This window comes from Atractosteus spatula, assembly GCF_055471065.1.
Source record: "Atractosteus spatula isolate fAtrSpa1 chromosome 24 unlocalized genomic scaffold, fAtrSpa1.hap1 SUPER_24_unloc_1, whole genome shotgun sequence".
In the NCBI taxonomy this organism is placed as follows: Eukaryota; Metazoa; Chordata; class Actinopteri; order Semionotiformes; family Lepisosteidae; genus Atractosteus; species Atractosteus spatula.
In genome coordinates, this window is record NW_028296641.1 from 601,608 (window position 1) to 615,843 (window position 14,236).

A 14,236-nucleotide genomic window follows, 5' to 3' on the forward strand; every position below is an offset into this window, starting at 1 on the left:
CTCTCAGTGCCGGGTCAGGGGTGGCCCTGCTCCTCTCTCTCAGTGTCTGGTCGGTGCTGGCTCTGCTCCTCTCTCTCAGTGTCTGGTCGGTGCTGGCTCTGCTCCTCTCTCTCAGTGTCTGGTCAGTCCTGGCTCTGCTCCTCTCTCTCAGTGTCTGGTCAGTGCTGGCTCTGCTCCTCTCTCTCAGTGTCTGGTCGGTGCTGGCTCTGCTCCTCTCTCTCAGTGTCTGGTCAGTCCTGGCTCTGCTCCTCTCTCTCAGTGCCGGGTCAGGGGTGGCCCTGCTCCTCTCTCTCAGTGTCTGGTCGGTGCTGGCTCTGCTCCTCTCTCTCAGTGTCTGGTCGGTGCTGGCTCTGCTCCTCTCTCTCAGTGTCTGGTCGGTGCTGGCTCTGCTCCTCTCTCTCAGTACTGGCTCTCCTCCTCTCTCTCCCCCAGATGTTTCCCTGGACGATCTTCTCCTCCCTGTCGGCGCAGCAGCTGCCCAGCCCGCGCTCGCCGGAGGACCTGGTGACAGAGACCCTGATGCTGGAGCTGGGCTCCCTGCTCAAGCGCTGCGAGCGGCTGCACCAGGAGAGGGCGCTGGAGGGCCGGCGGCGGCGCTCCAGTGTGGATTACTCCTGGCTGGCCACGCCGCCGAGGCTGGGCTTCCAGCTGACGCCCGGGGAGCTGCTGGAGCTGCAGGAGCTGTGCGGCAAGATCCCCCCCTCGCAGTGCGGGCCCGTCATACTGCGGTGAGTGGCGCACCGCGGAGCGGCGGGATGCTCTGGAACACCTGCAGTACCGCTGTTCTCACGTTGTCATCAGCTCACCAGCACTGTTAGAACACTGCACACCGCGGTGACGAGCAGCAATGACACGCTGTAGCGCTGCAGTGATAAGCAGTAATAACACTACGGCAATGTGATAATAAACAGTAATGACACTCTGTAGCGCTGCAGTAATAAGCAGTAATGACACTCTGTAGCGCTGCAGTAATAAGCAGTAATAACACTCTGTAGCGCTGCAGTAATAAGCAGTAATGACACTACGGCAATGTGATAATAAACAGTAATGACACTCTGTAGCACTGCAGTAATAAGCAGTAATGACACTCTGTAGCACTGCAGTAATAAGCAGTAATGACACTACGGCAATGTGATAATAAACAGTAACGACACTCTGTAGCACTGCAGTAATAAGCAGTAATAACACTCTGTAGCACTGCAGTAATAAGCAGTAATAACACTACGGCAATGTGATAATAAACAGTAATGACACTCTGTAGCACTGCAGTAATAAGCAGTAATAACACTACGGCAATGTGATAATAAACAGTAATGACACTCTGTAGCGCTGCAGTGATAAGCAGTAATAACACTCTGTAGCACTGCAGTAATAAGCAGTAATAACACTACGGCAATGTGATAATAAACAGTAATGACACTCTGTAGCGCTGCAGTGATAAGCAGTAATAACACTCTGTAGCACTGCAGTAATAAGCAGTAATAACACTACGGCAATGTGATAATAAACAGTAATGACACTCTGTAGCACTGCAGTAATAAGCAGTAATAATACTACGGCAATGTGATAATAAACAGTAATGACACTCTGTAGCGCTGCAGTGATAAGCAGTAATAACACTCTGTAGCACTGCAGTAATAAGCAGTAATAACACTACGGCAATGTGATAATAAACAGTAATGACACTCTGTAGCACTGCAGTAATAAGCAGTAATAACACTACGGCAATGTGATAATAAACAGTAATGACACTCTGTAGCGCTGCAGTGATAAGCAGTAATAACACTCTGTAGCACTGCAGTAATAAGCAGTAATAACACTACGGCAATGTGATAATAAACAGTAATGACACTCTGTAGCGCTGCAGTGATAAGCAGTAATAACACTCTGTAGCACTGCAGTAATAAGCAGTAATAACACTACGGCAATGTGATAATAAACAGTAATGACACTCTGTAGCACTGCAGTAATAAGCAGTAATAATACTACGGCAATGTGATAATAAACAGTAATGACACTCTGTAGCGCTGCAGTGATAAGCAGTAATAACACTCTGTAGCACTGCAGTAATAAGCAGTAATAATACTACGGCAATGTGATAATAAACAGTAATGACACTCTGTAGCGCTGCAGTGATAAGCAGTAATAACACTCTGTAGCACTGCAGTAATAAGCAGTAATAACACTACGACAATGTGATAATAAACAGTAATGACACTCTGTAGCACTGCAGTAATAAGCAGTAATAACACTACGGCAATGTGATAATAAACAGTAATGACACTCTGTAGCACTGCAGTAATACGCAGTAATGACACTTCCCGGTCCTCTGCCCACCTTGCCCAGGGTCCGGAAGCTGGTCACGGAGTTTGAGCCGGACGTGCACGAGGTGTCCCGGATCTTTCGCTCGGTGCTGCGGGACTCCCTGGAGGAGGAGGAGGAGAGGGAGGAGCGCCGCCTGCAGAGCCGCTGGGAGAAGCGGCGGAGCAAGAGCCTGTCGCTGGTCTCCTTCAAGTCCCGCCTGCGCGTCAACCCCTTCCGGGGCGCGGGCTCCGTGCTGCCCGAGGACGAGCTGTGGCGCGGCGAGGAGGAGGCGGGACTGGGCCTGGCGCGCAGGGTGCGGAGCATGCCCGAGATCACGCCCATCGAGGAGAGGGCAGCGCAGTCCTGAAGGCACTGGCGACGCTCTCGCTGGGGGTCGGGGGTTAGGGGTCAGAGGTCGGGGGGTTGGGGGGCGGGACCTCCTCTCCAGCTGGCTGCACGGTCCGCGTGCAGCAGGGAGGGGAAGTCCCGCCCCTGCAGGTGTCTCAGGTGTTTTCCAATTAGCAGCTGACGGGGCCCGGAAAGCAGCCGCTCTGACTTTTCATTCCGGCGGTCTGTCGAGTCGCCATGAACGGTCCTGCGCGTGCTGCAGCCCCTTCTTCCCCAGCGTGAGCCCCTGGGTTAACTGCTCAACGGGTTAATCGACGGTCGCTCCAGACACCAGCGATGGAAACGATCGCAGGAGGCTGTAGAGGACCCCCCCCACACCCCAGACACAGTAACACAAGACTGTGAGCAGGCTGGCAGGTGGCTTCTATGGAAGAGCTCGTTAAGGGCTGATTGACCCCCCGTCCCCGAGACCGAGCCTGCACTGACTCCCCTCAGGGCTGGGGATCGAGGGCACCCCCTGCTCCTCTCTGCGCAAGGGGTGGGAATTTTACAGATGTAAATAACGAGATGCTGTTGAAAATAAAGGAAATAGTTGAAATAAATGTATTTACTGAGCTCCGAGTCCTTTGTCCTGCCTCATGCTCCCAGCAGCTGGATCTTAGCGTCTGCTCCTGTAAGCAGGCCGCTGGCCCAGCAGGACTCCTCCACTGGTCACTGGGCTGGAGCCACTCGCCCCGCTGACCCCAGACAGCCACAGGGGGGAGCTGTGGTTCAGCAAACCCATACTGGGCTACCGACCCAACCGAGACTGAGCTCGGCAATCTCTGAATACAAACCCTACTGGACACTGTGACCCAGACTGGACCGGCATTCTCCGGACTGTAGGGGTACAGTGTGACCCAGACTGGACCGGCGATCTCTGGACTGTAGGGCTACAGTGTGACCCAGACTGGACCAGTGATCTCTGGACTGTAGGGCTACAGTGTGACCCAGACTGGACAGTGATCTCTGGACTGTAGGGCTACAGTGTGACCCAGGTAAGCCAATCGCAGTCCTGACTGCTGTCCGGTGACTGATCTGCCCCTCCCTCCCTTCAATCACTGAAGAGTCAGAAAAGAACCACAAGAACTGTCTTCAGGGTTTTAATCAGGTCTTTCTATGTACAACACAAAATCTTTGTTTAAGCTGTTAATAGAAAAAAAGTCACAGTTAATTGAGAAAGATAGGTCTTAGATTTCAAAAGCAAAGGTTTAGATTTCTAAATGCACTTTTACTTAAAAATTGCATTACACTATGAATTGCACTATTGTCGAAAGAACCATCTTCACCTTCTTAAATATAATTCAGAGATCAGGGAAAAAAGAGTCTGGACTGGACTGGCTGGACTGGGAGCTGGATTAGTTCTTCACTGGGATTATAATCAGACTCCACTGACACTGACAGAGCAGTCTGACACACTGCAGGCTGGACTGGACTGACTGGACTGGGAGGCTGGGTTATCATATTCACAGTAAAGCCACTCCAGTCAAGTCTCAACGAGAGTCTGAATAAAAATCAGCCAACGTCCGTATGTCTGGGACAGTCCAGAGATGCATCAAATATTGTCAAAGGAAAAAAAGAAAATTTCCAGGCCTGCTCCCAGGAAGGGTGGCTGGGCCATTCCCATGGTTAACAAGCCATTCCTGAATTGCAATCCCACCCTACACATTCCCATTGTATTCCCTGATCGCTGAATTGCACTCAGAACTTGCTTATTTGACCTCTGGCTCCGGCTTGTACATCGGCACCGGACCTGCAGGGGTGACCCCAGACCCGACGCCCAGCGGACCGACCGGCGCCCGTCAGCACAGGGGTTGGAGGTCAGGTGGAACTCCTGTGGGGCAGGTCGGCTGTCCAGACCGCAGGGGGCAGCAGGACGCAGGCAGGCTCACTGGACTCCAGCACGGTCACCCCTGGGCTGCTGGCCCGCCCTGGAGCGGATCAGAACCTGCCTCCTCTCTCTCTGTGTGTGTGTGTGTGTGTGTGTGTGTGTGTGGGGAGACAGGAAGTCTTCCTTCATGACACCACTTCCCCAGGTACAAGAGCAGGGGGATTGTGGGAGACTGTGTGTGTGTGGGGGGGGGGCTCCCCAAGATAGTCCTGGACACCCACACACCTGCTGGGGTTCAGTATCGTTCCGCTGCCCACAGGCAAGGGCAGGTCTCTGACAAGGAATGTGGGGCTCTCTCAGCTGGGAAAAAACAGTGTGAACTCCTACAGACCCAAGCGAGCTGCACCCAGTCCCCACATTCACCCTTCAACCCCGTGATCAGGGCGGTGAGGGGTTCGACTGCGTGACTGAGAGCTGGGGTGATTGTGTGGAGACTCAGAGACTGCGCCCCCCCCCCCCCCCCTCGCAGGACCAGGACTGGGGCCCACTGAATTAAAGCACTGCCCCACCCCTCCCACCTCCTGCCCGCTCCTCCGGAAACACATTAAAACACCGACGAAAGAGCTACAGGAAATAAATACAAACGTCTCCCGGGAGGAGAGAGGGCTGTGGAGTCACGGCGGAGCCTCCCTCCCCAGCGATCTCTCCAGCTCCCCTCAGACCCTCGCTGACGAGTCTCGCCCCCAGGCCACGTAACCACCCCTCCACTTCTGAATTGGTCCTTTATTGACTAATTGAATCTCACAGATTAGACCCTGCAGGACAGGCAGGGCAGCGATGAGCTGAGGTCGCGCCCGTCCCTGGCCAGCCTGTCGAGATTTCCCACTGTCATGCCAGGCTGACCTCTGACCCCTGACCCCTGGCACTGCGCGGGGGGGGTACTCGGGAGTCGACACTTTCTATTTCAGGGAGAACTGCGCTTCGGCCGTGAGTCAGTAAAAACAGGAACGGGTGCCCGGAAAGTCCCGGAGCCCTGCGCCCCTCATACTCCTCTTCGGGGTCAGGCGGCGGAGAGGAAGAGGGGGGGGGGTCACGTGGCAGGATGTCGTGACGGGTCCCCCGCTATCGCGATGCTCGAGTCCCCACGGGATCCAGGTCAGGACCGCGCCGGCGCGACGCCCCCCTCTCTCGCCCGCCTCCCCCGCCGCCCTCAGGCCAGGAAGACGACGAAGACGACGAAGAAGATGATGAGGATGAGGAAGATCTTCACCATCAGCCAGCGGTTGGAGGTGACGGACTGGAAGTACTTGAGGATCTCGCCGTGCGCCGCCTCCACGTTCAGCTGCGTGTCCTCCACGTTGGCGTCGATCCTGAGAGACGGGGACGCAGGGAGAGAGGGGTGAGTCCCGCCGCCTCCCTCTCCCCTCCCGTCCCTCTCCTCCCCCCGTCCCTCTCCCCTCTCGTCCCTCTCCCCTCTCTCTCTCCCCCCTCTCCCTCTCCCGTTCCTCTCCCTCTCCCGTCCCTCTCCCCCCTCTCCCCTCCCGTCCCGTCCCTCTCCCCTCTCTCTCTCCCCCCTCTCCCCTCCCGTCCCTCTCCCCTCTCTCTCTCCCGTCCCTCTCCCCTCTCTCTCTCCCCCCTCTCCCCTCCCGTCCCTCTCCCCTCTCTCTCTCCCGTCCCTCTCCCCTCTCTCTCTCCCCCCTCTCCCCTCCCGTCCCTCTCCCCTCTCTCTCTCCCGTCCCTCTCCCCTCTCTCTCTCCCCCCTCTCCCCTCCCGTCCCTCTCCCCTCTCTCTCTCCCGTCCCTCTCCCCTCTCGTCCCTCTCCCCTCTCTCTCTCCCGTCCCTCTCCCCTCTCCCCTCTCTCTCTCCCCTCTCCCCCCTCCCGTCCCGTCCCTCCCCCCTCTCTCTCCTCCCCCCGTCCCTCTCCCCTCTCCCCTCCCGTCCCGTCCCTCCCCCCTCTCTCTCCTCCCCCCGTCCCTCTCCCCTCTCCCCCTGTCCCTCTCCCCTCTCACCTCTGGATGGTCTCCTCCTGCTCCTTCACCATGTGAGCCAGCTGCTGGAAGATGGAGCCCAGCTCCACGATGGTGGACTCGATGTTCTGCATGGTGTCGGCCCGGCTCTGAATGTACGAGTCCTGGGGAGAGCAGACGGAGCGCTCACGGGTCCGGCCCTCACACAGGCCCGGCTGGAGCAGCCTTCCTCCCCCTGCCCCTCCTCCCCCTCACCTGCTCGTCGAGGAGCTGCAGCTGCTGGCTGGCCCTGGCGTCCATGTCGATGGAGACGTCTGCCGAGCGCGGAGAGTCGTCCCGCAGGAGGACCGAACTGCCTGGAGAGACGGAGAGAGATAAGACTTGTCCAGTGAAAGCATGGAGGCGTTGTGCTGACTGTCTGGGACAAGGGAGAGTCGGACACATGCAGCGAGAGACAAGCAGAGAGAGGAGGGAGAGAGAGAAACAGGGGCAGAGAGAGAGGAGACAGTGAGACAGGCAGAGAGGAGGCAGTGACAGGAGACGGCGAGGCAGAGAGAGAGAGGAGGCAGAGACAGGAGACAGCGAGAGAGAGAGGAGGCAGTGAGACAGAGAGAGCAGGCAGTGCCAGGAGACGGGCAGAGACAGGAGACGGGGACGCGCGAGAGAGAGGAGGCAGTGACGGGAGACGGGCAGTGACGGGAGACGGTGAGGCAGAGAGACAGAGAGAGCAGGCAGTGACAGGAGACGGGCAGAGACAGAGAGAGAGAGGAGGCAGTGACGGGAGACTGGCAGTGACAGGAGACGGGCAGAGACAGAGAGAGAGAGGAGGCAGTGACGGGAGACGGGCAGTGACGGGAGACGGTGAGGCAGAGAGACAGAGAGAGCAGGCAGTGACAGGAGACGGGCAGAGACAGAGAGAGAGAGGAGGCAGTGACGGGAGACGGCGAGGCAGAGAGAGAGGAGGCAGTGAAGGGAGACGGGCAGTGACAGGAGAGTGACAGGGCCGTGGCTCTCACCGAAGTTGTTGGCGTGCAGCGGGGAGGAGGAGACAGGCGCCTGAGAGAAGTGCTCACGGCGGCTGCGCTGCTGCTTCAGGTTCTGCGTCAACAAGCAGACAGGAAGTCAGACCCTCTCGCACCGGCGGCCTGGGACACCGCTGTCCTGACTCCTGCAAGATCCCCGGACTGGTGCCCTGGAGAAGCCCCACTCCGGGACGGAACAGTCCGTCTCCCTACAGCTGCCCCATAACCCCCCTGGGGGGCAGCAGCCAGAGCTGATCACCGAGTCCTCCAGACTCTCACACATCCCCAGTCCTGGGCTTCACCAGTGACACCAACCACACCTGTACCAGGTGTGCAAGCACGTGCTGTCGCTCATCTGCGCAACCCCGCCCACTCGAGAACGGATGTGATGTCACAGACTCCTCCCACCTCCCCCTCGCTGAGCTGACAGCACAGCAGCTCCAAGCCCACTGTCCAGCACGGTGCGGAAACAGGGGTTGCTTTCCCAGTACAGCCCCCTGAAAGCTTCGCTGTGGACTCGGACCCGAGCCCTCTCTCCAGGACAACACTCACCTCTGTTCTCACCTCCAGGACCGACTTGAAGTCGTTGGACATCGTGGCCAGCTTGGACTGCAGGAGAGAGAGCGAGAGAAGAGTGAGCATCGGTCCCGAGCCGCGCTCTCCCGCCGTGTCCCAGCATCCTCGCCCGCTGGGGTTCAGGGCGTCCCGTTTCTAACCTGCGTTTCACCGGGGGGCTCACGAGCGCCCCCACGCGCCCAGCGGACTGGGCTGAAGGGAATCACCCCCTTCTCCTCGCGGAGTTTTACAACTCCTCAGATTTGACTTCCATTGGTCTGTACGAGGCCGCTTCAGATCCAGTGGAGGCACAAAACGTTGACATAAAGCTTTTCTGTCATCGCCTCATTCTGACTCCTGAATATCCGCCGACAGGCGGTGTGTTTTGTACGCTGAGAGACGCGAGTACTAAGTACTCAGTATTCAACAGTGCAAAGCTCTCATGTACTGCCAAGTTTACCTTACTTAACCGATTTTGACCATTTTGGAACAAACCTGGTCATGTGAATCCCGTGAATAGAGGCGTTACCTTCCTGCTACTGTCGTTTTTGTGCTGGGACAGACGAGATGAAACGGATTTAGCGGCGCAAGACTCTGATTAAGCAATCTGTTGCCAAGTTTTCCTCAGCCGAAGGAACTCAGCGTGAAGGAACATGCTGCGTCACCGCTTGTGCGCAGGGACAGACCAGACGACACTCAGTGGCCCTTTAAAATAATTCCCTGCAGACGTGCACTGAGCCACTGGAGAGGAGGCAGTAACAGCAGATGGCATTCAGACCCGGAGACGTGGGACCAGCGAGTGACGTCACACGAGGGAGCCCCTCGAACCCTCGCCCGCGCAGACCCGCAGGCAGGGCGGGGAGCGCAGCGCGGCGGGTGGGACACGGCCTCTCTCTCTGCCCGTGGGGCTGCGTCTCGCGGCGGACCTGTGGGACGGGGGGCCGGACTGACCTGCAGCGACACCACGATGGTGTTGGAATGTGTCTGGATGTGCCGGCCGGACTGCCCGCCCCGCGACCGGACCAGGTCCTGCAGCTGGGCAATCTGCTTGTTCAGGCTGTTGATGTCCTGCACAAGGAAACAGAGACCATGACAGTCAGCTCCGAGCCCATTCCAGACACCGCAGCCCCCGACCCAGTCAGCTCCGAGCCCATTCCAGACACCGCAGCCCCCGACCCAGTCAGCTCCGAGCCCATTCCAGATACGGTATCCCCCGACCCAGTCAGCTCCGAGCCCATTCCAGATACCGTATCCCCTGACCCAGTCAGCTCCGAGCCCATTCCAGACACCACAGCCCCCGACCCAGTCAGCTCCGAGTCCATTTTAGATACGGTATCCCCCGACCCAGTCAGCTCCGAGCCCATTCCAGATATGGTATCCCCCGACCCAGTCAGCTCCGAGCCCATTCCAGACACCGCAGCCCCCGACCCAGTCAGCTCCGAGCCCATTCCAGACACCGCAGCCCCCGACCCAGTCAGCTCCGAGTCCATTTTAGATACCGTATCCCCCGACCCAGTCAGCTCCGAGCCCATTCCAGATACCGTATCCCCCGACCCAGTCAGCTCCAAGCCCATTCCAGACACCGTATCCCCCGACCCAGTCAGCTCCGAGCCCATTCCAGACACCGTATCCCCCGACCCAGTCAGCTCTGAGCCCATTCCAGATACCGTATCCTCTGACCCAGTCAGCTCCGAGCCCATTCCAGACACCGCACCCCCCGACCAAGTCAGCTCCGAGCCCATTCCAGATACGGTATCCCCCGACCCAGTCAGCTCTGAGCCCATTCCTGACACCGCAGCCCCCGACCCAGTCAACTCCGAGCCCATTCCAGATACCGTATCCCCTGACCCAGTCAGCTCCGAGCCCATTCCAGATACGGTATCCCCCGACCCAGTCAGCTCCGAGCCCATTCCAGATACCGTATTCCCTGACCCAGTCAGCTCCGAGCCCATTCCAGATACCGTATCCCCTGACCCAGTCAGCTCCGAGCTCAGTAAGTAATACATCTGCTCAGCCACTTGCCTGCTTGATGATGTAGGTGAGCTCCTCGATCTCCACGGCCTTGTCATCGAACAGCGACTTCCTCTTGGCAACTGCAAAACCCCAGAGACGCGTCACATGACCGGCACACACCACCGCCCACGCAAGCTCACCCACCACAGCACAGCGGGGAAAGTGTGCTTACGTATCGTCAGTTTCTCCAGTTTGGCAAAAGTGTTACTCAAGTCCTTCCCAATCCTCCTGTGGGCAAGAGACAAAGAACAGGGAGCAGAGGTCAGAGGTCAGCGTTCAGCCCTGTGTGTCCAGCCTGTCACTGACGCCTGGGTTTACAGTGACTGGATGGCTGAGATCCGCGTGACAAGGTGGAGACGTGTGAAACGCGGCGGTCAGGGCCTTGCGGGCAGCGTGCCGGAGAGCAGGGGACTCACTTGGCCATGATGGTGAAGTCGCTGCGTTGCTTGACCGCGCTGAGAGCCGGCTTGTGGACTTGGACTCCATTCTGGCAGAGCAGAGACACAGAATGAGCCGCCGCCTCCGCCTCCGCCTCCGCCTCCTCCTCTCCCTCACCCCACTGATCAACCCTCTATACCTCTCCTATTGCCCTCTCTCCCTCCTCCATCCTCCTCCTCAACCCTCACATCTTCACCCCTTCCTCTCCCCCCTCCTCCTCCTCCTCCTCCTCCTCTCCCTCACCCCACTGATCAACCCTCTATACCTCTCCTATTGCCCTCTCTCCCTCCTCCATCCTCAACCCTCACATCTTCACCCCTTCCTCTCCCCCCTCCTCCTCCTCCTCCTCTCCCTCACCCCACTGATCAACCCTCTATACCTCTCTTATTGCCCTCTCTCCCTCCTCCATCCTCCTCCTCAACCCTCACATCTTCACCCCTTCCTCTCCCCCCTCCTCCTCCTCCTCCTCCTCCTCCTCCTCCTCCTCCTCTCCCTCACCCCACTGATCAACCCTCTATACCTCTCCTATTGCCCTCTCTCCCTCCTCCATCCTCCTCCTCAACCCTCACATCTTCACCCCTTCCTCTCCCTCTTCCTCCTCCTCCTCCCTCCCGCCTCCTGCCTCTCTCCAGTACCTGTCTTCCCTGCAGCGACTTGCAGGCGGAGAGGAACTCCTGGGTGCGGTCCCGGCCGGACATGGCGTCGTCGGTGGCGACGGGGTGGGGAGGGGGCCCGGCAGGGGGGGGGCAGTCCTGCGCTTGCGTCTGGGAGGGTCCGAGATACACGCCCTGCTCTGTGCTTCTAGAACCGTGACGACGTCTCGTATACATTGAGGCTCCGAAGCATCACCTGCCGGACAGGAGGACAACTGGGGGTCAGTGGCCTGGACAGGACTGGACAGGACAGGCCCCACACCGCGCACCGGACAGCGGGACCGGTCCCCTCTGCGCTGGGAGGAGGCTGTCGCTAGCAGCCGCTACCTCAGCCCTGCTGCAGCAACGCAGGAACAGTCCCCAACAAGACTGAAGGACACCTGGACAGACAAGCCCTCCCACTATAACTAGAACACTGTCCTACTGGACCGGGACCAGAGCCCCCAGTGTAACAGGACTGTCCTACTGGACTGGAGCCCCAGTGTAACAGGACTGTCCTACTGGACTGTATGAACCAGTTGCTGAACAGCTGTTTCACTTAGGCTTTGAAATAAATAAAATAAGCATTTTTAAACAAAAAGGTTTAAGAGAATAAAATGTACAAAGAATCACAATTGATCTTTCTGCGTTATCAGCTCGATAAGCGTGAAGATTTAGATTTCACGAGCTGAGGGGTTGTGATCTTGTATCAGGATCGACTCCAAAATTTTCGGTTTCTGTTGAAATGAGAGGATCGACTCAGTCAGCACAACCAGCGCACCGCCTCTTCCCACGGCGGATTGGCCCACCAACACGCTCATCACCGCCCCCTGAGGACATCTCTCTACGCTATTGGTTCAGCGAACGGGCCACTACGCCCTCGCAATCACGCCGGGACCCCTATTGGCTGCTCCCGCTGCCACTCCCCGCTGACCAGCTGTAACCTCAGCGAGCGGCGGTTGGCAGCGACTCGCGTCAATCAAACTACCCGGGGGCCCTCATTGGCTGCCTGAGACGTCAACAACAACTTCAGATGTCTCCGACAGCAGCTTCAAGCGGTCTTTAAGGCTACTATTAAAATAAAACCCCACACCACACACTCCAGTCTGCACTAAAACAGGTCGCGCATTATAACCGAGAAAACACCAGCCCCCCCGAACCGCCGACAGCGACAGACAGGGCAACTGCGGGTCACTTTCAGACTGTTAAAAGCCCCATCTACCCTTCCCGGATAAATAACTCGACATTTTAAAAACACGAAAGAACGGGTGTCGGGGAAACCCGACCTCCCCCGGCACCCGTGCCCCCAGCTGGGGAGGTGCGCACCGGCGGTTCGCCACAGGCCTCCTCTCTCTCCTCACCGGTATGTCCGCGTCTCTCTCCGGTTCCGCCGCCGCGCCGCTCCGTCTCCCTCCGCCGCTGCGTTTCAATCCGGGTCACTCCCCGGCCGCCGACGTCACAGCGCCACGTCTACCAGCGAGCGTGCCCCTCCTCCCGGCCTGACGTCATCGCGCCGGGGGGCGCGGCCAGGACAGGTGCGGCGTCGTGGCGTCACGGTTCCTGTTTCAATGTTAGAGCAGTTTCAGACCATTCACTTTCGTGGATTGAGTGTGGAGACTGGTTTGGTAACCTTGATGCTCGCAATAAAAACGGACTGAGCGAGAAGGTGCAGGTAGCCAGCACAATGACGGGTGCACAACAGCTACAGCTGTCGGACATCACGCTCGATCACACAGTATGATCCCTGACTGTCATGATCACCCGTCGCACGGTGATCCGAGCTCTTCCATCTCCTTCCAAGACTCAAGAGCAGTAGGACTGAGTCGTCGTTCATTCCCCCAGCTCCTGACCTGCTCAGTGTGGACAGCTGGCTGGATGTGTGCTCTGTTTATATACAGTATCCGTGTTTGTTTTCTCTCTCACCACGCAGGTGCCCTTGTTTGTTAAGGAGCTCGTGTTGTTGAATTTGTTGTGGCCTTTCCCTGCCCGCGGAGCCCCTGGACGAGAAAGTGGAGTGCAGTAAGAGGAAGGCGAAGGGTCGGTCCAGTCCAGTTTGTCATTTGTGCAATGAGATGGTGTCAGTAAGCGCTGATGTGCAGAGTGACACTGGCTGGGGAGACAGGACCCCCAGACTCACCGGTGAAGGCACACACACACAAACACACAGACACACAACCAACGTGTAGTTTCTCGAAAGGTGTGAACAGACCTGCTCCGAAAGAATCCACCAGATGGCGCTGTCGGACTGCATTAGAAGAGGCTGCTCAGAGGATCAGGGAGGTCAGACAAGAGCCACCCGGTCTCTCCCTGTCCCTTCATCTGTCTCTCTCCCTGTTCCTTTATCGCACAGTACATGACTCACAGTACATGACACACACCACACCCGTTGTGCAGATCGCCCCTGCAGACTCTGGAGTCCCCTCTGTCCCTGTGGCCAGGCGCCTTGGACAGTGCAGTGCTGGCGGCGAGCAGCAGGGGGCAGTGCAGCCAGAACCGCGCCTGCAGTTACGGACTCTCAGCTTCCTCATCACGTCCGGGCTTTGTGGCAGCTTGTGGACGAGGGGCGTGTCCCCACGAGGAGTGAGTGTCTCCTGACCCGGGACAGGTGTGTCCTCAGGAGGGCTTATTGCCCTGTAGCAGGAGCAGGAGGGGAGCACATGACCCTTGACCTTTCAGCTCCCTGCTCCAAGTTCATGTTAAATTAAAACACAACACGACCGCCGGACCCCCGTGTCTGAAAACCGCAGGGGAGGGAGTGAAAGGAACCTGGCCCTGACCTCTGCCCTGTCTCCCCCTGCTGCTGCGGATCAGACTGTAACTCCCAGCTGCCTCTCCCCTCGTCAGGACTCTCTGCTCCCAGGACAGCGAGTCTGTAAATATTATTGTCTCCCAGCGGCAATCAGGCTCCCCCCACCGTCCAGCCCCCCCAACGCACTGTTTTTCTTTCATTAGTGCAGGAAGTGCTGAGGTTTCTGATTATGACAAACACACAGCTGTCTGCTGCAGGGCTCAGGTGACAGACCAGGAGGACAGCCGGTCCGGTGGTTCAGGTCCAGTCTTGTTAGATATTTTAACATTTAAAAAATT

At 57.8% G+C, this 14,236-nt stretch overlaps 2 protein-coding genes across 3 annotated transcripts; one reads left to right on the plus strand and one right to left on the minus strand.

The window, feature by feature from the left end:
• Window positions 1–432: 432 nt before the first annotated feature.
• On the plus strand, window positions 433–2,725 carry LOC148810734 (protein RD3). The gene is made up of 2 exons (XM_088909055.1): window positions 433–728; window positions 2,347–2,725. The coding sequence occupies exons 1-2, from the start codon at window positions 433–435 to the stop codon at window positions 2,669–2,671; spliced, it is 621 nt and encodes a 206-aa protein (XP_088765181.1). The 3' UTR covers window positions 2,672–2,725.
• A 1,053-nt stretch (window positions 2,726–3,778) lies between these two features.
• stx5a (syntaxin 5A) lies at window positions 3,779–12,615 on the minus strand. 2 transcript variants are annotated; one of them, XM_088908984.1, is made up of 11 exons: window positions 12,511–12,615; window positions 11,153–11,366; window positions 10,496–10,566; window positions 10,252–10,307; window positions 10,089–10,159; window positions 9,018–9,134; window positions 8,064–8,120; window positions 7,506–7,587; window positions 6,745–6,845; window positions 6,532–6,653; window positions 3,779–5,892 (listed from the first exon to the last, which is right to left on the minus strand). In XM_088908984.1, exons 2-11 carry the CDS (start codon window positions 11,345–11,347, stop codon window positions 5,733–5,735), a joined length of 1,032 nt encoding a protein of 343 aa, XP_088765110.1. In that variant the 5' UTR covers window positions 11,348–11,366; window positions 12,511–12,615; the 3' UTR covers window positions 3,779–5,732. The 2 variants fall into 2 exon arrangements, with proteins under 2 accessions (XP_088765110.1, XP_088765111.1); XM_088908985.1 differs by having other exon boundaries at window positions 12,476–12,542.
• Window positions 12,616–14,236: the final 1,621 nt, after the last annotated feature.